The following is a 24,430-nucleotide window of genomic DNA, read 5'->3' as shown; positions in this document are numbered from 1 at the left end:
TCATACGTTACTATCGTCGTTCTGCGAGAGAGCGCCGTTCGCAACACCTGAAAGCAGTCGGCGATAACATGACGCTCTTCTATTGCTGTATTATAGTGCTTAACAGCAGGTCACGTGACGCGCGACGTTCGGTTATATAAGAGACTAGGTTGTCAGCCTTCTAAACCTGTTAAGTGCCGGATTTGTTCTTCATCTTCGAATTGTTTATTCTCTCACACTGACACGGTTGCACACGTCTGACGATCGTGGTGGTAGCGTTCTGGCGTTTTTCTACAAACGAAATTAAGAAACATTTGGTATTTGTTAGCAGATTGGACCTATTTATAGGGTTTCATACATTATGGAAAAACAAAAGGAAAAAATGGTAAGTATTTATATATATATATATATATATGTATTTTATAATTTGCTTTGAAGCTAACTTCCGGTCATTATTCGATATTGTTGTTCGTTCATTATTTGGATTTCTTCTGAGTTAGATTTTTTTTTTTTTTTGTAGAACTTTCTAACGGCATTTATGCATGATTTCTTATGCAGAAAATGATAAAATCTTTTTTTTTTTCTCTAACGATTTTTAAGTTTCTGTAGTAAATTTTGTTTAATTTAAAATCGATTTACTTGGTGAAATTGCTTGGTAATTCTTCCATGTTTGTTGAAAGCACTGATGTTTTTAACAAATCTTCAGACTTTTGCAGATGAAACAAAGTGAAATAGACAAGAAAAATCTGTGGTTTTTTCCAAGAAGTCTTACAGTATACATCAGTTCACATTTCGGTAGTTTGAAAGAAAGCAATCCGAGTTAATTAGTGAAATCTGCTTTTTAATAAAATCAAACACAGGTGTTTCATTTTGCACTATCTAACAAAACAAGACTCAGTATTTACAACATGTATTGATGTCGAGCCTCTGAACTCCATTGAGTTTGCCTTCAAATGCCATTTGTATTCTTTGCAAAGAATCGGATTAATACGTTTGATAGTCAATTTAAATTTAAATGAACTACAAAACATATCTTTGATAAATGAAGTTTGTATATTGAAGAGGGCGTAGCCTATGATCCTCGGATCAGCTAGTTAGCCCCACAATATGGTTCAACTGACTTAAATTAATCTCCCCCCGACAAACTAATTTATATGAGTATAACGTTAAATCATTGTAGTACTTTTTTTTTTTTTTTTTCACGGTGAAATCATACATTGATAAAGACAACAAAACATAGGTTTGGACTAGAAATCGTCATTTATAGTATCAATTTTAGAAAGTATGGTTCCATTTAAGCTAAGAATCACATCAGAAATTTGAACAGCTAAATAAAAAAAAAAAAAATGTTGCACACTGCATGCAGTGTCGTAGCTGGGGGGGGGGGGGTCCGCCCCGGGCGACACATTGAACCTTCTTGAACTTTTGCCGTTAATTCTAAAATTCAGTCTGGAGAACTCATTTCCAAATATTGTAATACTACTGCGAATTTTCCTCACAATTGCTGTAAGTGTTGCTAGTTGTGAGAGAAGTTTTTCTAAATAAAATTGATTAAGAATTACCTACATTATTATGAAATAGACTTCGCCAATATCATCGACGATTTTGCTGACAGAAAAGCAAGAAAAATAACATTTTAGTATGTTGAAATTAAAGTTTTACTTCAAAAATAAACATAGTGTTTTAATTTATTTCCCTACACGTCGTTTTGACTTTTTGAAGTATTTTTGTATTGAGAGGGGCGGCAAACTCAGGGACTGCCCCAGGTGACAACAACTCTAGCTACGCCACTGACTGCATGTATATGCCATGGTAAGCAAAAAGGGCAGTTACTCTTTTTTTTTTGGTGGGAGGGGATGAATAATGTTCAGAGGCATTTCGGACGTATTTATTCGATTTAAAAGGTCTTGTTTAATAAAATATGATAATTAACTTAATATTTTCACAAATATCATTTTGATGTGAATTCTACTCACGATAGGATGTAAACCTATAGTACTTTAATATTGTAGCTAGACTCTACGTTTTGGGTCTTTTTTATTTTTTACGTATTCTAGAAACCCTGTTCTAAGAAACCAAATATAGTACTTTTTTTCAAGCCACTTCAGATCTCCAGTAGGTGGTCTCATACCTATCCTATTCCCTCAGCCATATGGCTGATGGGGGTAGCTAGCTATATGAGCAAGGTGGTTTCCTTTGTCTTTCTTGCCGTAATATATTTTATCACTGTAGCCGCGTGTGTGTGTTCACGGGACCGGTTTGCTCGTTTTGAAGGATGAAAAACCTGAGTTACTGGGAGAAAAAACCCTCCACCTCCGTATGAGACAGGTTAACTCACCTTTAGTCGAAAGAGACCAGATAAAAGTTCCTCACGTTATGGACGGGGATTGAACCCAGGTCTTTCCGACAAAGGGCTTAGTCTGTACTGAATGAGCTACGGGGCATTGGTCTCATACCGAGTAATGCAATTCATCTATAACCTAAAGACTTTCACAAACATCATTATAGTACTTTTTTTTTTCCCGCTTTTCAGTTGCAACAGTATACAGCGAAGAGGGCTTGTAATAACTTTTAAGCATCATTTTGTATTTTGTATTACCATGCATTGACCTTGGCATTAGTCAGTAACCGTTCCTAACACATTATCTTGTTTTTCGAAAATTGACCTACTTTATTGTCGTACAGTCCATATTTATGATGGATTGTTACGCTGATAAATATCACATAATTATTTTGATACCGATTGTTTATTATCTCTTGACCATATCGCATATCAATAGATATCGAATGAGTTGATAGTCATGGGCTGAAAAATATAATTTTCGATTTACTGAACTTGGGGAAAGATGAATATCTCTTTATCATTTGAAACCTATAATATTTGCTTACGTTTTGGTGTCGTAAATAATTTGTCTTCCTCTGACTTCTCAGTTTTACAAGTAGGTGCACAGTGCAACCTCTTCCAGCTTAATCAAAGATCGGTTATAAGCAGTGGTGAGCTATGGAAATTTTAACAAAGGGCTGGCATCGTCGAGCAAAAAAAAAAAAAAAGTCTAACTTAGCCCTTATAATACTTATATTGCGACTTTGTAGAGCTTCTGACAGATATGATAATTCCTGTAGGATATCAATCATTAATGCTAGATCTTTTTAAAAATTCCAAATTGAGAAGTCGGTTGAAAAAGCCCTTATATTTATCGTTCGATGCAAAATAAAGCTGAGTAATTTCTCCACAAAGCAAGAGCCGTTCGTAAACTGCAAGCTGCCCATCTTGGTTCAAAGACACGGCCGATCTTTAAAATTTCGATACCAAGGTCTTTTGAAATCGTATTTAATTCTCGTTGATTTTTTGGTGATTGATGATGAAAAGCATATAACTTATCTATAAATATTTCAAAATGATTTATTTCTTTAATGTTTTTTATCGAATCGTTTAATGCTAAGTGTAAACGATGTGCGCAATGCCAAATTACAACTTGGGGAAATTTTTGTAGAAGTTTGATTGCAACACCTGATTTGTTTCCTAACATTACACTAGCTCCATCAGAACAAAATGCAATAAAATGATTTTTTTGTATACAGTAGTTATCAGAAAATCCGTATGAATTTAAAGTAGCATGTATACATTCCACGGTGGTATTTTCTAGTTCTACACGATTATTAAATAAGAAGAATAAGGGGCTGGCAAATTTGAGAAAAATGTAACCAAGTGCTCGCGCGAGTCCCTTATAGCTCACTACTGGTTATAAGTTAGTTGATGATAACCTTTATTTGTCTCAGAAAGCTAGTAAAGGTTATCAACTATAGCTGCTGCTGTCTGTTATTAGCTGTTGCATCCCTCTGTTGGGCAAAGGCCTCTCTCATATTTCTCCACTCTCTCTCTTGTGGGAATCGAAACTGTACTGAATATTGCTCATATTCTTTCATTCAGGCTACATAGCCAGCTCGGCTAATTGTTTGGCTTTTTGAAAATCAACATTTGTGATCTGTTTTCGCTGCGCTTTAAAATTTCATATAGGAAAGAATCGGTCACTTTAATGAACAAAAGATGCTCCTTGTCCTACTTTTTTCCAAAGTGTGGTCCTTTCTCTCTATGTTTTCCTATGTCTAACCATAGTTACTGTCTTTCAGTTTCCCCTTACAGCGCATTCTGCTCATCACGTTTTATCTGATTATTATTATTATTACGTGACACCTCCAGGGAGTCCAAAGACTCATCGAGGGAGGGCACCTGCTCTATAACTCCCTGTCTCCACCACTCAACCCACCAACTACAACTAACCATAATTATACCAATGCCATCTACCGCTTACCAGTAGTATTTTCACAAACATCCATGCCCACGGTGAGATTCGAACCCGCAGCCATTTGGCTGGAGAACGGATACGCTAACCACTCGGCCAACCAGGCCGGCAATTTCTTCTTCGCATATCTCAGACCTTCATCTGATGTCAAACTCCCCGTCTCCCAGACATTCCGCTTTCATCTTCTCAACAATACAACACACATTTACACTCTTCCTGATGTTTTCATTCTTTATCCAGTCTCCTATTAATCCCACCTTCACCAAAGTATATGCATCTCCATTGTGTGGTGAAATTGTTCATGCTTCTATTTCACTGAACAGAATTCTGCTACATACATCTATCATTGCATTTCATAAGTTGTCTAAATGCCCACGACGATACACCAGTTCTCTTAGTTCATTTCACGAACTACATCCCATAATGTCCCCATCAGTAATTTCCCAGTCTGCAACAGTGATTCCAAATGTGATTGAACTTCTTTGCACCCTTTTATTACCCTAGTTATAATATGCCCCTCAAGGGTCATCACAAGATCACCCAAGGATACATTGAAGGCACGGCTATTCCTCTATACTTCTAATGTGTCTTGCACTTCCTTTCTAGCCCCCCCCCCCCAAAAAAAAACGATGTGTTTCTCACACAAGTTATCATCACATCATAGATTATAACTATGCTAGAAGTGTTGGAACATTACTATAATTCAAAGGAACTTAAATCGTACATATCCCAATGACTAAGGTATGATCTGGGCCCTGAGCCCACCTTCCACTGTTGTTAGTGGAAGGTGTGATCAGGGTGCTGGTGAAGAGTATGTGAACATACTCTCCACCAGTTTGTGATAATATGATTTATGCACATTAGGTCATTCTTTTTACCAATGGCACAGTCCGTGTACCGTTGTTGAGCATGCTGGTTTGTGCCACACCCAACTTTCCAGATCGTTCCAAAGTGTTCTTTTGAATTGAAAGTGATCTGTGCAGATCACTCGAGTTTTTTCGCATTATCAACTTTGTTGCGGTTAAACATGATGCATGACATAGTGTACTGTCATGTTAAAAGAGACAGGGAGCTATTTCATACAATTGCCACACCGTAGGATGCATTGCATTGCATTACCTAGAGATGTTGCACTGATGTCAATGTTCATTCGTTCGGTCACTACAACCAAAGGCCCAAATAGTTTCTCTTGGTATATGGACGTCCATCTTTGGTTGCCATTACACCTCCACCACCCAAACTTCAGTTTTAAGATACATTTGGGCAGAGAGAGAGAGAGTTTCCCCAAGTATCTGCCTCGCTCACAGAGATCTTCTCTTTCCTAAATGCTCTATATCTACACAAAGAAACAGAAGAAGGCACTTGATAATTCTTAATAGTTTCGAAAGAGGAGCTATTAATGTTAACTATTTAAGCGAGGAGTTTTTACTTGGCCAATAATGTAATTAACAGATAGGGTAGTATCATCTAATGACAGAAAGCGGGAACTGTCCATGATAGTTTATGACGGTATACCGACGCTAAATGCATGTCATGCAATCTAATTATAAGGACTTTTAAAAAATAAAGAGCGGCTCTCTTATCCGAGGCGGATCCTTTTCTTACGCAATCTTAGAATTATTCCTTCTTTGAGAGAAGGGGGGGGGACAAGACATCTTAGATGTTAAAGTATGCGGTTGTGAAATGGTTAACATATTTCTTTTCACACTGCGCTAACGTGGAACGTTGGGCGGGGCGATGTCAAACAGAAAAGTCACTCAACTCAACTCCTGTGACCTTCAATCACTATAACCCCTCTTCATTAAAAAAGATAAAAAAAATTTCACTTTTTTTTAAGATGAGATTTTTTAAACGGAAAGAAGCATCGCTAATACATGCAGTAGGAGCATTGACACTTGTATTAATAGAACCAACAAGTTTTGCCACTCCGGATTATTTACGTGATGCTGAGCAGAAATCTTACGTACATTTCTCCCCTTCACCACACACGCTTCATTAATTTTAAGTGATTAGTTTAGAATATTTACCAATACCGGATGCTCAGCAATGCTAATAGTATTAATTACATGGGAGGATATAGATCATTCTATCCAATTTAGTTAATTAGAATCATTGAAAGGTTTTGAATTTCTTATAGGCCTATAGAAAAAAGTGATGGAAACTCTTAGATATTGTCAGAAATAGAAACTTATTAGATTTAGTAGATAAACAGTAAGTTGTCGTAAGGGAAGATACTGTATATCGCAGCTAGTACAGTGTTGCCACCTGCTGGAATTATATAAAAAACTCATTAGCCGTTCATCTTTTATTTGCATAGTTCGAGATATTTATAATATTGCAACATGTCACATAAAAATGAAAAGATTGGCAAATACTTTTCAGTTTAGTGTCGTATTATTAAACCTATCGAAACTGGCAGTCTCTGGAGGGGTGGGGTCAGTGATTCATTTCTGGGTTTCCTTTCGCACAGCTTACATTTTATTGCTTTGTGAAGTCCAGGAGCTGATTGATACCTGCTGCTTTGGTTTTAATATTCTTCAGAAATCGTTAATTCGTTTTTGTAATAAGTTATCCTTGATTACGAAGATGAGATTGAGAATCAAAGCGCATGGGTTCTACAACTCGAGTTTGATCTTCCATTAATTTTATGCGGTTAATGTTGAGGTGGTGTGCAGTGAGATGTACACTATAGTATAATTCTGATACATTCGTTTTGGATATCGTTCTTTTTGAAAGCATGCCTTACTATCCACCATAGCATTCTATAATATACATTTTCTAGATATGTAAAAATCAAATACAGGTCTTTCCTAAATTCTCTATATTTACACAAATTTTAATTTGAATGATTTCTTTTATTTAAAATTTTTGCACGAATGACGGAACTAAATCGAAGGAACTTGACAGGTATTGTAAAACTCCAAGTAAAATTACTAAATCGGTTAAGCCGAAGGCTCTTATGCCTGCAGAGAGGTACTAATAGGCGTTTATGTATAGTTAAATTCACCTGATAAAATAAGTAATAGAAATAACGTTATAAACAGCACAGAAATAATTTTATAGCGCAACGATCGGTAATAGTTTCGGGGGGGGGGGAAAGAGTTTAGCATACAGTATATCCTGGTTTGATTAGGAACATAAACATAAAACCCCACGCGTATTTTGCACATGTATTAACAGTGAGTAGGAAATAAAGAAAAAGAACTGTAACCTATATAACTCGTGCATGAAACTTCCCGGGAAGTAGTTAGGAAAGCTGACTTTTAAAAACCTTACAGTACCAGCGTGAATAGCATTTTGTGACGCTAGGTCATTTGCATTGTCGATTTTTTATTTTTTTTTGTAATCCAAACCATTTTGTACCGCTCTTAAAAATTACACATTTTGCAATTTTAGAATAATTCCGTGATATAAATATTTAAATAGTTGTAAGCAACAACCTATTTTCTCTGAGTCCGAAATTGTTACAAAAATAATCATAAGTGTATGCAAGTCTTTATTTTCTTTTCTGTCTCCTTTTCTTTTTCTTTTCCTTCCATTTCTCTGTAAAGGAAATTCCATTCAGTTTATATCTAAGTGAGTTTTGTAGTTGTTACAGTTTTTAAAGACTATTCACTGCTTAGATATTGCAGCTTTTGATGATAATAATAACTCAGTACTAACAACTCAATAATAATAATAATAATCACAACTCAACACATGTGTATGTGGGTACGCACGCACACTGAGTTGATTGCATGCATTTTGCTGAAAAGATTCTGACTGTTTTAAAACGAGAATGGAAATGCGAGAGCCGCTGTTAAGAAATTCCGACAACGATTTATTAATCATATTTGTCCTTAATCATCAATTACTGATATAAATTTTCGCCGAGAAACAGGATATGTTGTATCTGAACGTGTTAATGACCAAATTAATGTGCTTTAAGTTTCTAAAACGAATGTTTGCAAAGTACTGAGCAAAACACAGTTGCATCCGTAACATTTGCAAGAAATACATTATCTTAAAAAAGCAGATTATGACCTGCCACTGGACTCTTGTCAGTGGGTGCCCGCAAATCCTGATACGTACATGTACACTTTTATTGGCAGATAAAGTTGTATTTACTGTGATGATGTGCGCGATACTCGTAATGAACATGGATTGTCTGGTGAAAGATTCTCATGCAAAATTTGAAACGCTTCTGCAGCGAAGGTGAGTTAGCCGATGTTATTCAGCTGCGGCAAGGTTTTTTTTCTCTCGGAAACTTGGGTTTTTCATTCTGCAAAACAAGCAAATCTGCCAGAAGAACCCACTCAATTAACAAACAGTAATACTGGCCTCAGAGTTTAGTTGCTTCGCAGTAATTTCAAACAACCTAACCGACTTTATCTTGATTAATCTAGTTCTCCATACTTAATCCATAGATTAATGTGTACATTTTTCTTAAAATAATTGTTTCCAACTTAAGAGTGAGTTTTCAGATGATATTTGTTTTAAACTTCTAAAATAAGGGTTCAACACAACAATTAACATGGCTGTGCAATTTTTTTTTTTTTTCAGTTACCTTATCTTCATATCGATCAAAAATTGAACTCAATTTTTATAAACTTTTTCTTTTCTTTTTTTTTTTTTTTTTTGCTTAAAATCACTCAGGGAATAATCAATCCTTGAAATTTGGAAATTCTCTCCTAGGTATCCTGAAGATATGGTTGAATCAAATATCAACTTAGCCGACATGCAGACAGAATAGTTTAGACGATTAATTTTAGCAGTAATAATAGTTTTAGCGTAACAGACAGCTGTAGCGTAATTTAAAACTTTTACTGAGAATCAGATTTCGGGAGGTAAAGAGCATAATCATTTATAAGTGACACCTTTTCAAAGGTGAGATATGACCTCGCTTGAAATTCTCGCAGCTCTTCTGACTGGTCTTTCTAAAACCTTGGAAATTAATTTTCCTTATTCAATTCATACACTCTCTTAGCCTAGTGTGATTCTGACTAGCCCGTGATTCCATGGAGAGGATCTTTTCTAATTCTTGAGCCTGATTTGATTTCGAGTTAACAAATATAAACTACTGTGTAAAACTAGGTAAACAAAAGTCATGGGAGGACTTTGGCAAGAACATAGAAAATAAATATCCAGAAGGTGGTAAGATATTCTGGAGGTTGTTGAAGAAGCTTAGAAATGGAGGAAAGAGTGCTGTAAAAGGAGTTAGAGATGATAAAAGTGACATGAAAACAGGAGAAAAAGATATCCTTGAAGTATGGAGTAATTACTTCGAAAAATTGCTAAATGAAACAAGCAGTGATAGCACAGTGGTAAAAAACACTCAACAGGCATACAGTCGGGAATACATATGCATACTTGAAGTAGAAAAAGCCATCAAAGGCTTGAAATGTGTAAAGGCAGCAGGAGTAGATGATATTCGACCAGAAATGCTGAAGTATGGTGGTATAAGAGTCTTACAGTGGCTGCACTGCATAGTTCAGAAAGCCTGGACAGAGGGACGAATTCCCGATGATTGGAGTAGAGCTCTCATAGTACCCATATATAAAAAGGGAAATAAAACTGAATAGATCTAGCCAGGAACTACTGAGTGTTCCTGGCAAGATCTATGCAAGTATACTTGAGAAACAGTTGAGAAGAATTGTGGAAGAAAAGCTTGGTGAAGAACAAGCTGGATTCAGGACAAATAGAGGCTGTCAGGATCAGATCTTCACTTTACGACAAACAGTTGAGAAAGCATGGGAATATAACAAAGTCTGTATTTAAGTTTTGTCGATCTGGAAAAGGCATATGACAAGGTGCCAAGAGAGAAGCTATTCAATACGCTACAATTATATGGTGTGAATGGGGCATTATATCAAGCAATACTTAGTCTTTATTTGCGTTGTAAGTCAGCAGTTATAATTGAAGGAAGTACAGGAAGATGGTGTAATGTTAAATCTGGTGTGAGACAAGGATGTACATTATCCAATCTTTTATTCATTATCTATATGGATCATATCATGAAAAAAAGTGGTATTGGACCTGATATCAAAATTGGAGATGTGAATGTCAGCTCTTTGCTTTATGCGGACGATGTTATACTTCTAAATAAAGCCGTTACAAGTTTGCAAGATTCCCTGACTAAATTGAATAACTGTTGTAATAGATATGGCATGATGGTTAGCATTAAAAAGACAAAGACAATGAAAATAGGTAGAATTGTTGAAAATATCTACTGTGTTGTGAATGGGGAATCCTGTGGAACAAGTAAAACATTTCAGCTACTTAGGTACGATTTTTACTGAAGATGGTGAATTAAATATGGAAATAGACAGCAGAATCAGCAAAGCTGGTATGGTAGGCAATGAATTGAATAAATTCATATGGAATAAGAGAGAAATTAGTTGGAACACTAAATTAGCTGTATACAAGACAGTGTTCAAACCTGTTTTAACTTATGAATCTGAGAGCTGGGTCAGAAGTAAAACACTTGACCAAAGACTAGAGGCCGCAGATATGAGAGTCCTGAGAAAGATTAGAGGCGTGAACAGATTGCATCAATGGCAATATCATATTAAAAATGAGGATATTAGGAAAGAACTTGACATTGTCAGCATCCAGGAATGCGTTAGCAGAGCTAATCTCAGGTGGTATGGTCACTTGAACAGAATGGGCGAGGAAAGATTAGCAAAACAAGTGTTCTCTGCCAGGTTGACAGGAAAACGACCCAGTGGAAGACCAAGATATAGGTGGATTGATACGGTACAAAGTGCCTTAGACGATAGAAATATAAGATCTGATAATGTTGGAGTCCTGACAAGTAACAGACTGATTTGGAGAAAAATTGTTGATAGGAAGTTAGTAGTGATGTAAATTTTTCATGTAGTACTATCATATCCTGTACACCCCTTGAGGTACATGTCAGGAATTTGATGATGATGATGATGAAATATAAACTATTATATTATATTTAATATAAGCTATTATAATGGCATAATTTAATCTGTTTACTGTTTGTTACAAATTAACAGAAATAATAATGCATTAATAGAACTCGAACAGCGGCGGTTAACACGAAACGCGTGACTGATATTTGTTCAGCTACCTAATGAAACATCTACGTTATTACGTGTCTTTTAAGCTATAATTTGTCTTCGTCTTCTCTTCTGAAGTAAGAGGGAGAATGGCCTTGATGCACTTTTACCAATTTCAAACATTGCGGTGAAATGTTTGCGACATCTGTTCGAACTAGTAAACATGTTTTTGTCAAAGGTGACCATTTTTATAAGATATTTTTAGTGTGACAGTTCGACCTTAATCTATCAGTCGTTAATTGAAGACGGATAATAGCTCGAGGCCAGTTTGTGGACATTTAACCCTTAAAGTACGGTTTGAAGGACATCACAAGCTTGCTGTTTGAGAAGTTGCCAATATTTGCGAAAGTGACGTAACTGTTCTGATTGGGAGCGATTAACTGTTACATAATGATCAAACCGCAAAATTCACATCGCATTTTGACAAGAAGGAAGCAATAAATGCTTGCATGAATGGATAGTAGTAAAGGATTTTATTTGTCACTTCAAACCTTGTTCCTATTCGTAATCTCTATATCAATATTTTTAAAGTTTTTTTTTTTTTGAGCCCTTACGAAAATTTCCCATGCTTGCAAAATATTTTAATCAAAAAAACATATGATACAAATAATAAAGTAATTAAAACAGTAGCATGACTATTATATAAAGAAGAGAAAGAAGTCCATTTAATAAAAATTTGTATCCTCCTCAAAAACATCTGATACAATTATAAACAACTATGTGCTCTCGAAATCCCTATCAGTTTCCGCGGTATCCTAGGATCCTTGGAACAGAGTTCTAAGAAACATTGCAATATATAAAAAGCTCTTCACAGTAGTTGAAAGCGAAAAGGGGTTATAAATGCGCTGGAATAGTAAAAAAAAAAAAAAAAAAAACACTGTCACTCTTTGCACTATAACTCGGCTTCTAATGAAACAAATGTTATAAACAGTTGACACCACACTAAGGAAGGCTGCCGCTTTCGACAACAAAAAGATACAACAGGTCGCGCCACTACCATATAGTAATTAAGTACTGTTCAATGTCAGTCGCTAATCTCGCAAATTGCAGTGGTTATTTACATAGCATATGAACTTGTAATTAAATAATACTGAAATATTCCGATTTTTGCAAATAAAAAAAATAATAATAAAATTGTCATCCATAGACATCTATTAAAGAAGTGTTTAGAGTTCTCTGAATGTTGTGTATTTCATTTTTGACCTAATTCTGCAGAAGGAAGGGGAAAACATAAAAGCAATAAAACTATAAGTGCATTAAACAGGCCATTTCAGATAATGGTGGTTATTTAAAACGGTGAATGACATTACCCAGTCTCCGTATCTGTCTATAAAGCATTCCACCTGCTATCAATAATAAAACGCGCCTAAACATTAATTACTATATGGTAGTGAGGTAGTCTTCTTTTTGCCCTAATGGACTGTACTTGCTTGTAGTTATACAGTTATGTCCAAAAAGAAACCGAACTTTTCGAAAATAGATGAAACTAGTGGCGCGACCTGTTGTATCTTTTTGTTGTCGAAAGCGGCAGCCTTCCTTAATGTGGTGTCAACTGTTTATAACATTTGTTTCATTAGAAGCCGAGTTATAGTGCAAAGAGTGACAGTGCGTTTTGACGAACGGTCGGAAAATGAGTTTCAAATAGAGAGCTGCGACTGACTTTTGTGTTAACTTGGTAAAAGTTTTACTGAAATGCTTCAATGAATGCTTATCATTGAAGCATTTGATGCGATCTTATTCACGGGATAAACATGAATGCTTATCCCGTGCCTGAAGTTTACGAGTGGTGTTTAAGCGATTTCAAAGTGGTCGTGAGACGCTTGAGGACGACAAAAAGCCAGGCTGTCCAAAAACTGAACTGAGCGAAGTTAATATCCAAAATGTGCGTGATTTCATGAAAGAAAACCCGAAATCGTCCGTGAGATTGATTGAAGATGAATTTGAGATTCCAAAATCAACTGTGCACAACAGTTTGACCCTTCGTAAATTGAATTCGCGACTTGTTCCCTACAAGTTGACCGACGACCAAAAAAATATCAAACTGAACACTGCGAGGATCATTCAAACCGCTCGTAAGGACTCAAACTTCCTTGAAACGATCGTTACTGGTGACGAAAGGTGGTGCTTTGAGTATGAACTTGTAACAAAGCGCCAGTGTGCTGAGAGGAGACCACCAGAAGAGGGACATCTGAATAAAAGTTTCGTTCCGCCTGGCCAGACTGTCAATGGTGAGTTTTATCTCGAAGTTTTGAAGTGATTGATAGCGAGAATTCGTCACGTACGACATGAATATCGTGACGATCAACCGTTTGTCAAAACACACTGTCACTCTTGGCACTATAACTCTGCTTCTAATGAAACAAATGTCATAAACAGTTGACACAAGACTAATGAAGGTTGCCGCTTTCGACAACAAAATGATACAACAGGTGGCGCGACTAGTTTCTTCTATTTTCGAAAAGTTCGGTTTCCTTTTGGACAGAGGGTGTATAATCGAAATACAGACATGCTTTTGCTATCAAAGTAATTCGTTGACCAGTTTATACCTTGTTTCGCTTTGTTATTAATTTACAAATGCATCCCTTAATTTAAAATGCGTAAACGAATAAATGCATTATTTTGTTTGAATGGGTGTTATAGCATTTCAAGTGATGAAATTTTTCGTTATATGGAAGGCGGGGAGAGAACACGGGGCATCCATGGAAGTTAAGGTTGTTCTCAGTCCAGAAAAGGGTAAGAGCTTGGTTTTTCTCCCAGAGAGAGCAGTGAGTGAGTGAGTGGAATAATTTACCCTTAGAGGTAGTGAGTGCATCTAGTGTAAATTAATTTAAGGGAAGGTATGATAGCTAGGTTGGTTAATTTGCAGCCTCCCTCGATGAGTCCTTGACCCCCTGGAGGTCTCAGATAATAATAATAATAATAATAATAATAATAATAATAATAATAATAAAATTTCAAATATAATAAGCAATGATTATTTGTCTTGCTTAGCATAAATGCTCATTCAAAGTATATCAAGAATAAATTTTTGATTTCTGTATGCATTTATATGAACTCCTTTTTATCACTTAGAATCATGAATATTGCATGTAAAATAGTGTAAAATAATTAATGGTAAAACATCTTCAAGAAACGCTAAACTAATACCACTCCCGGAAAGTAATATATTCGTTGAAGAACCCCTCCAGTATAACACATTTTGATAAGTTAAGAAAGATAGATAACTTTTTTTATGATCATCATCATCAGCCATTGTCAATCCACTGCTGGATGAACGCCTCTCCAAGATTACTCCAAATTTATTTGTTTATTTAAGAGATGGCTCACAAATGAAAAGTTACATTACAATGATCTTTAGTATATCTGTATAAATATTTAGTATAAAATAGACAAAATACTTAAACATAATATAAAACATTCATAAGAAGACACTCAGGAATAGACTACACTGCACTTGGTGTGGTGCAGATGAAGTCAGATAGGTTTCCATTGTATGCACGTTGAGCACCTTCTACTGTGATATGACCAATTGTCTGGTGGAGTGATCCACAGTCGCGAGGTGAGGCAATCATGCCCCATTTGTAAAGGTGATCTGCATATCTGCCATGACAGTGGCGCACTCAGGATTTAATCTTGGAGGGGGCCGAGCGCTCAGGATTTAACCTTGGGGGGGGGGGGGGACCGAGTTGAGTAGACGTTTTGCGAATACACACTGCACATCGCATACGACCTATAACTGAGCATCTGCAGTGATCGCTAATTCATAAGTAGCACACAACAAATAAGAAAAATGAATTTTAATTAGGAAAAGATTTTTGGAAATTTTTCTAGTGTTTTTTTCCTTTTCTTTGGGGGGGAGTGCTCGGGCCCCTTGGCCCCCCTCTGGGTGCGCCACTGTGTCATGATTGGTGCGGATTCTGTTAAGGATAGATCAAGTTTTCCTTGGTAGTTCAAAACCTGATGGCATCTGGATTGGATACACTAATTCATGGAAGTCTCCTGTTGAAGTATTACGCCAGGACTCTTTCCACTCCAAAACTGTCTGACCATGGGACTCCTTTCCTATGTCGCCCCTGCAAATCTGATGATATCATCAATCCATCGTGATTTATTATTATTATTATTATTATTATTATGTGACACCTCCGGGGAGTCCAAAGACTCATCGAGGGAGAGTGTGCCAACAGTATCGAACGATTGTACCCCTTTCAACTACTAACCGCGCTCAAACTTGCTTAAACGTTTTGCTGAGTCATTAGTAGCAGAGGCTCGACCAATCTTTGCTGGCAAAGGTTGGTCGAATTAAAGCATCAGAGGACAATGGCTGTTAGCATTAAAAGATTGAAACGGGACAGCGAAAAGAAATTTAAAAAAAAATAGTATTGCAAGTTGAAGGCGTCTCCTGTTATCGAGGTTTGTACTGACACACAAGCCAGTATATTCTACAGTAATTTATTGAACATCCGTGATATGAGTGACGAACCACAATACATACTTCTGAAAATAAGATGAACGTGTTTTAGCTGTCCCAAGAAAACGTTATTTGCCACTTGGGGATACTTCCTCCTTGGGTGGACTACGATCCCTTGTTATAGTAACCAGAAAAATGAACCTAACACGGAATGGTATAATGGCACTCTGGATAATTGTGAATTATCGATGCTGTGACTATTCTTTTTAAACGAGTCAATTGAGAATCACTTTCAACATGATAATACACTTGACGACTTGTGGTGACATGGTTCCGAATCTATACTCCGAAGAGTACCGTTGGGAACAGGAAGAATATATACGTGGGTGGTCTGTAAGGTTCTCGGCCTCAATCATAAATGGCAACATTTATGCGGTTATAAAAGTCTTTGTAAAAGAAGGTTTAACGCCAAAAGAAATTCATTCGAAGTTCATAAAAGTTTGTGGGCACTCTTCTCCTTCGTTTTTGACAATTAAGAAATGGGCTACCGAATTTAAACGTGGCCGTACCAGCCTTGATGATGATCTACGTGAAGGATGTGGTATTGGATGCCCGGCGAGTCAAAGTGTGTGAAATTGCTGAGACTATAGGCATTTCAAAAGAACGTGTAGGATATATTTTGCATGAAGAATTGCAAATGAAAAAGCTTTGCCCAAGATGAGTGCCGCGCTTGCTCACAGCAGATCAAAAACTCACTCGCATGAATATCTCTGAACAGTGCTTGGAATGTTTTAACAAGAATAAAACTGATTTTGTGCGTCGATTTATTTCTATGAATGAGACTTTGATTCACCATTACATGCTAGAATCCAAACAGCAGTCAAAACATTGGACAGAAGGTTGTTCAGCGCCAAAGAAGACAAAGTCGGTTCTTCCATCAGCAGCAAAGGTCATGATATCAGTGTTTTGGGATGCTAAACTCATTTTGTTTATTAATTATCTTGAAAAGAGTAAAACAATAACCGGGGAATATTCTTCTGATCTTTTAACCAGACTAGACGAAAAAATTCGTGAGAAAAGACCCGGTTTGCAGAAGAAAAAATCATCTTTCATCAGGATAACGCACCTGCCCACAAAGGTGTTTTGACAATGGAACAATTAAGGGATCTGCATTATGAATTGTTGGAACATCCATCCTATTCCCCAGATTTGGCTCCCAATGACTCCTGTCTCTTCCTAAAAAAACTCTTCTTCCCTGCTCCGCGTTTTTCTTCGAATCAAGAGGTGGCAGCTGTAGAGGGATATTTTGTAGATCTTACTGAGAGCCACTACAGGGACGGGATAATGGCGCTGGAGCATCGCTGGAATTAATGTATTAGTCTTAAGAGAGATTATGTTGAAAAATAAAAATAATTTTGAAATTATAAATTCATTTTTTCATTGTTAGACCGAGAACTTTGCAAGCCATCCACGTACACACAAGGTATGGCGCAAAATTAAATAAATAAATACTGAACTGCGACGCCCTCTTCAGTACACGAGCCATGAGATATGCCGTTCGACTGCATGCACAGTAATAGAAGAGCACGTATAGAGTCTACCCTATTACATTTAGCTGTAGCAATGTTGAAAAAAAAAAGACGTTTATTGTTGAGCATATTTTCGTTCATACGGAGTTGGTAGAACAAAATCGGATATGTTTGAGGTATGTTGAACGAATGAGTATTCCACCATGACCCGCCTTCTAACCTTGAAAATTACACGCTATCAAGCTTATTTCCCAAATTCTTTATTCAATCAAGATTCCATCGATAGTTGTGGATGTACATATCATCATGCGTAGATATACAGTATGTCCTTGTTAATAACCCCGTTTACTCCACAAAGTATATCGTTGTAGTTATTCAGTACACTTTTTTTTTGCGTCGTACTGTATAACAGGCCATGAGTTTATTGACAGAATAATTGTCCCACCCTAGGACGTAATAAATACTTCGGCACATCATGAAGACAATGCTCTACTAATTTGTAATTACAGTGAATTTATTATAAATTGCAACTAACCAGAAGATATAATTGTCTGCACCATAAAATATGCTTTCAACAACCTTCATCGTACAAATAACAGGCTTGTATAAAAAACCTTCTCCAGAAATTTGTTTAACTGAATCAATTTTCATTAGTTTATGCTCCACGTTCAATGTGCTTTGACCCAAGCCTATGGACGATATGTATTTGTTCTTAACAAAGGATCATAGGCTGCAGCTCTTCCGCGAAAATTTATATTTCTTTTTTTTTTTAACCGAAAGTTCTCATGGGACTTAACGAATACGGGGGAGGGAGACTTAGTGTTTTTGAACTTGAAGTTTGAATTTTGCTCCCACTTTCTAAATGTATTATGTCAAATGATGATTACTGAATTCTTTGTTATTCTCTTTTACAGCCTGAAAAGAAATCCAAATATCCAAAATCAGTGTTTTTCATCATTGGGAATGAATTCTGCGAGAGGTTTTCTTTCTACGGGATGAAAGGTAATCTGTTATTTTGATCAGAATAATCTTCCATCGATTATTTCACTTATTATGTGCTATAAACTAGGTTTTTATTTTAGGACATTGTTTTTATTCGTGTTTCGTACTCTTCTTCAAGGTGATGAGCTTGTATGCGTGAGTTCTAATTTTAGATGACACTTATGTTATTGAGTTTGCATTCAAATAAGAGATTGGAAATGATCACGGATTTATTCCACCAATCTGGGACGCCGATTTAAATTGTTCCAAGGTCGCGCTTTGTCCGGTGTTTGCAGACGCTTCCAAGTTCGCTGTCCGTCCTTGGAAATGCGCTTTTGCGATTCTGAAAAAGAAGTTCTTCTTTAGTATATACTGTATTTAGGTTAACGGAATTAATAAAAATGAATGACGTATTTTACGGGTTTACATTCTTGTAAATCTGCATGTATACACTTTTTATGCTTCCTATTCAGTAGTGTAATAGCATCTGTGAATATAATAAAAAAAGAATCGAATATTTAAAATTTCTGCTTTGTTTATTTGAACCACACGGTTAATTTTAAAATATACTACATTATTATAAATAGGTTTCAGATCTAAAAATATAAATGATATTTAGACTTTCCTCCCTCCTAGACAAGGCTAAGTGGAATCTAGACTTTATGTCGTGGCTCTTCTATATCTTAGAAATACTTAAATTGTGTCACCTTTGTCTTTTCATTTAATAATTTTTAGATATCACGATCTTAATAAGTATTTTATTTATCTGAAATCTTCTTCTTCTCTTCAAGGATTAGGCATTTACCTACTTTCCATCTTGCAGATGGGCTTCCCCCCCCCCTTCCTCTCTCTCTCTCTCTCTCTCCCCCTTTGGTCTATATCAGCGTTTCTTAACCTTTCTAAGCCCAAGGACCAGTAAAATGTCCAAAACAATTCTACGGACCACTAAGTTATGTAATTTAAAAAAAAACCTATGTGGGGATTACCAACATTTGGGAAAAACTGTGCCATTTATAACATAATAAAACTAAAAACATGTTTTGAATATACAGTATATGGAAACATAATTAATTAAATTAGAAGTAAACGATTAAAAGTGTATCATCATTGAACAAAGTTTTAATTTTTATTAAGCAAATAAATAATATGATAAAATTATGTTATTACTATTTACTTTTAATGAGATGGTTGAGCTTCTCGGCCATTACAGAGTGTCTGGATATCTGGCTCAATATTGGTCAACTTCAGTCGAAAATCGGCACACACTAAGACGATTTCAGTATTTTGTTTTTATTTGAAGGAGATCACTTCTTACTGAAGACGAGATCCAGAAGCGAACCAAAATCACGGGATTGCATTTTAATCCCACTGTCACTTTAAAGCGATTAACTGTTCTTTTTTCGATAACGAAAGGTCATTCTCGTGACTATAAGCCTGAAATGGATCGCGAACCCACAGAAATTTCTTATAAAAGTTATTCGGGAAATATGTTTCAAAATTCTGTTTCAGAGTTTTGAGGTGGTCACAAATTCTTTCAGAACCTCAGAATCAAGAAAAATATCATTCTCCACTAAAAAGGATTCGAATGTTGAAAAAGCTGCAAACTGTCTGTCTTTTACATAACTAATCCATAACACCAGTTTTTTTCTCGAATGTCTTTATTTTGTTGTAGGCATCAAGAACAGTTGAAGAATTTCCCTGAAGGGAGAGATTTAGTTCATTTAATTTCGAAAAAATGTCTGAAAGATAGGATGTTGTTGATAACCATGCTTCGTCAACAAGAAGCGATGCAAAATCAGAATTACGTACATTTACAAACAATAAAACTTCGTGCCTGAATTGAAATAACCTTGTTAGTACTTTGCCCCTGGAAAGCCAGCGAATTTCAGAATGAAGCAAAAGTTGTATATATTCACTGCCCATTTCATCGCGGAGTACTGAAAATAACCTGTTATTTAACGGTCGAGCCTTAATATAATTAACTAACATTACAGCATTGTATAGCACAGTTTTAAATTCTGGTGGCATTCCTTTGGAGGCTAACGCTTCCCTATGTATGAAACAATGTACCCGATTCATATCAGGAGCTACTCCCTTGATCTTAGAAACAACCCCACTATGCCTGCCTGTAAAAGAACGAGATCCATCCGAACAGAAGCCCACACACATTTTTCCCACTGGATCCCTTGATGTATTATGTAATTATTGAGAGTGTGAAATATTTCTTCTCCAGTTGTTCGGGATGACAAAATTCTACAGAACAGAATATCGTCATGAATGTTGTTATTATGCGCATATCTTACGCAGCATATTAACTGCACATCATTTGCATCATCAGTAGTCTCGTCTATTTGTAACGCACAATAAGGGCTCTTCTTAACTCTTTCGATTAACTGAGATTCTACGTCACCTGCCGTATCATTAATTCTGCGACCGAGAGTGTCATTTGAAAGAGGAATCAAATCAACATCTTTTAGTAAACTTATTGCCAAACATAGTTTTTACCACATCTTTTATAACTATAAGCAGTAAATTTTTCCCGATAGAATGAGGTTTCCCTGTTTTTGCTATGCGCAAACTTAAGAGATAGGATGTTTCCGGTGCCTTGCTATTAATGGAACCCATGGCCGAATATCTTTCCCATTAATTAGTGTCCTTGAGCGTCGCTGAAAAAAATTCAATTGGCTTGTTTTTCACATCACAATGTTTAGTTTCTAAATGTCGTCTGAGTTTCTCAGGTTTCATGCACTCGTTCAACAACACTTCATAACACAAAACGCATTGAGGTTTCTGTTCACTTTCATCTCCACACCAAGTAAACCCGAATTCCAAATATGAACCGTTGTATTTCCTACTGCTGTATTTTTTCTTTGAACTGCTTGTTTCTTCTACTTTAATAGTATCAGATTTACTCCCCGTTACAACACGGGTTAGCATCACCTGTTTCATTTGCTTTGCTTTTCAAAATCCTAGTTCTAAGCCACTTTTCCAGTATTAAAAAACGTTTCCGAAATATATATAAATACTGGGTTTAACTCACGACACACTTTGTCCAAGTATCAACTTAGCATTTCTGAAGATATAGTGAGCCTTGGTTAAAGGAGGAAAAGCTTCAATAATAAAAATCAATAAACAACAAGCAATTGTTGAAATGTGGATAACACATGTTTGCTTCAAATCTCACAAAACAGCAAAGGAAAGCGGAAACAATAAAACCATATTGTTGTTCACTTCACCCCTCTTTTATTACTCGTCATTCTGCCGCTATTTGTTTTTTGTTTTTTTTAAGTATCCATTTTATTTCAGTCATTTTACTTACTTATTCAATTTTAATTTGTTTTGCTTGGATAATTAATATATATATTTAATTTAAGTCTGCCTGCGGACCACCTCTCCCATCGTCGCGGACCACAGATTGAGAAACACTGGTCTATATCTATCCACTTCTTTTGGTAGTCGATATCTTTCCATCCTAAATAGATGCTCTTTTCATTTACGTTGTAAATATCCAGCTCTTCTGATATGGTCCTCTTTTTATGTGGTACAGTTTTATGCATCATTTAACTGCTCTTAAAAATTTCATTTCTGCAGCTTGTATTTTACTTTCATCTTTCTTTTTAACAGTCCATGTTTCTGAACCATATAACAGTGTGGGATTGGCCATTACTTTATGAAATTTCAATCGAGTTTCTCGTCTTTTTTATTTTTTTTTATTCAGTGTCCTTTTAATTGTTCCACATTTTCCGATATTTCTTTAATTTTTCATCTTTATCTTTTAGGTATGTTATTATGCAGCCTAAATAATTAAAGTATGTCACCTATTCTATTATTTTGTTTTCTATAATTATTTTTGATCTAACATGATCTCGACCTTTAAATGGCATGACTTTTGTTTTCTTTTGTGAAAATTTTAAATTATATTGTTGGCTTATTTTGTTTAATTCTTAAACTGATTCCTGAATGTAATCTGACCATCTGCATACAGCATTATGTTGATAACAGTTCGTCTGGTTAACTAGATATCTTTTTTTTTTTTTTTTTTGTTTTCCATATTTTAATAATCTAATTAATGTATATATTGAATAGAGTTGGAGATAAGCTACATTCCTGTCTGACACCTTAATTAATTTCAGTCTCTTCTGTTAATTTATTACCTAACTGTATTTTTGTATCTTCATATAAACTTTGCATAGTTTGCACCAAATGTAATGGATGTCCTTGTTTGTTTGTTTTTTTCCATTATATTCCGTGGTTTTTCTCTGTGTATTTTATCAAAAGCTTTCTCGTAATCTATAAAGGCCATATGCGTCTCTAAATTAAATTCTCGTCTTTTTATAACACATAAATTTGTTAATTTGTTTTAGCACATAAATATTGTCTATGCATGATCTTCCATGTCTGAAACCATTTTTTCTTCTGAGAGTAGATTGTTTGCGATATTTCTAAGTCTTTTATTCAGGATTTTACTGTAAATTTTGTAACCTGTATTTAATAAACTTATTCCTCTGCAATTTCCACAGTCATCTCTGTCTCCTTTCATAAATAAATATATATATATAACCTTTGCTTTTGACCAATCTGATGGAATGTCACGTTTCCTCCAACAATTCTTCCTCTTGTTCCTTATCCTATCTATTTGGGATCGGCATTTTACATGATGCGACTTTTACGTGCGCTATCCAAACTGATGTTTGGATTGCGTACTGTCAGGCTCTGCTCAAACTTATCGCAGAGTCTGACGTTGGGATGGGAGAGGTGTATTTTTGTCTATAAAAGTGTGTGTGTGTGTGTGTTCAGGGGGCCGGTTTGTCTGTTCTGAGGGACGAAAAACTCGAGTTTCCGAGAGGGGAAAATCCTCCACCTCGGTATGTGACCGGCTAACTTACCTTTATTCGAAAGAGGCCAGATAAAGGTTCCTCACGTCATGGACTGGAATCGAATCCAGTTCTTTCTGACCAAAGAGCTTCGTCTATACCGACTAAGTCTAAGAATAATCTGTGATGTACATATTCTCCGCTACATTTCCAAAACTATATTTATGTCATCTAATATGGTTGATTTTCTATTTTTTGATACCTTTATTGCTTCTTTTAGTTCTTCCAATTTTAGTAGTTTTATATGAGTAATGATTTCTTTATTTTTCTTTTATTCAATTTGTGTCATATCTAAATTCTTATTATATTCTATCCATGGTTTCTCTTGTGTTGATATGTGTTGTATCCCTTACTTCATTGTTTAATTTCCTTAATATTTTGTAGGCTATGTCTTGTCTTCCATGTATGCCTTCTTCTATTTTATTACTAACTCTGTCCCAAGAATCTTGGTGAACTTTCTGTACTATGATTTTAGCTTTATTTATTTATATATTCATTTTTGCTTGTTTCTTCTGTTTTCTTTGTATGCTTTTAAACGAGTGACTTATATGCCATTTGTTTTTCTTTTATTGCATTTTCTATATCTGTGTTCCAGATTTTTAATATTTTTCTTTTTAATATTTTATTTTTCGTAATATTTATCTAAAATGTATTAATAAATTAGTACACTTTAGGATTTCGCGCGGTCTTAAGGCTTTGGATTGACAAAAATATAAAACTTAATAAATAATATATGGCTTGCAAGACGTAATGTTGTTTACGAAATGCTATTGCCAGCGTGCCGATTAAGGTCTCCACAAATTATTAAGGCATCTTTAGTACTAAGGCCTATAATGAAATAGATATGAATCCGTCACGCATTCATGTGCAGTTGTAACTTCTTTCTGGGATTGCAATACTGGCAATGGCGACGTTTCTAGGCCTGTTTTTAAGCAAGGATGAGCTAATTGGTTTTAGGCAGAGGTTGATGGTTTTCCTCCCAAAAATTCTGGGAGAAAAGGAAAAAAACAACAACTTTTTTTTTAAGTAAGTGATGCATTAGAAAACAATGTGTCTAGGGAGGTGCCAGCAATAATGAGAAGCTAATGTAAAAACAAGCATGCATGTTTGTTTACTTTGTGTACTAAATTATTTCTATCCGGTGTTTTTAAATGCCAAACCGTTTCCAGAGAGAAGTTTCCAACTGGTACAGAGTAGATACTTGCTATTGTGTATTGTTTGGTGAGTCATGTAAGGGTTATTAATTCCCAAAGTTAAAGCCCGTAATGATTTTGTAGTTGTAGTA

The 24,430-nt window shown here is 35.7% G+C and overlaps 1 protein-coding gene across 4 annotated transcripts in view; it reads left to right on the top strand.

Moving 5' to 3' along the window:
- LOC150109570 (solute carrier family 15 member 1) overlaps positions 1-24,430 on the top strand; it is a 440,305-nt gene that overhangs the window by 139,962 nt on the left and 275,913 nt on the right. For 3 of the 4 annotated variants that reach the window (XM_090409050.1, XM_090409043.1, XM_090409063.1), the window contains one exon: positions 18,205-18,292. In XM_090409050.1, coding sequence (XP_090265176.1) covers positions 18,205-18,292 — 88 coding nt within the window. Of the gene's footprint in view, positions 1-155; positions 365-18,204; positions 18,293-24,430 lie in introns of those variants that run through there. The other variant, XM_090409057.1, reaches the window with a different exon arrangement.

The sequence above is a fragment of the Typopeltis vanoorti genome, chromosome 2 (assembly GCF_054136105.1).
Source record: "Typopeltis vanoorti isolate ZY-2024b chromosome 2, IOZ_Tvanoo_1.0, whole genome shotgun sequence".
Classification (NCBI taxonomy): domain Eukaryota; kingdom Metazoa; phylum Arthropoda; class Arachnida; order Uropygi; family Thelyphonidae; genus Typopeltis; species Typopeltis vanoorti.
The sequence above is the reverse complement of the archived record's forward strand: the minus strand, read 5'-3'. Positions and strand labels throughout refer to the sequence as shown.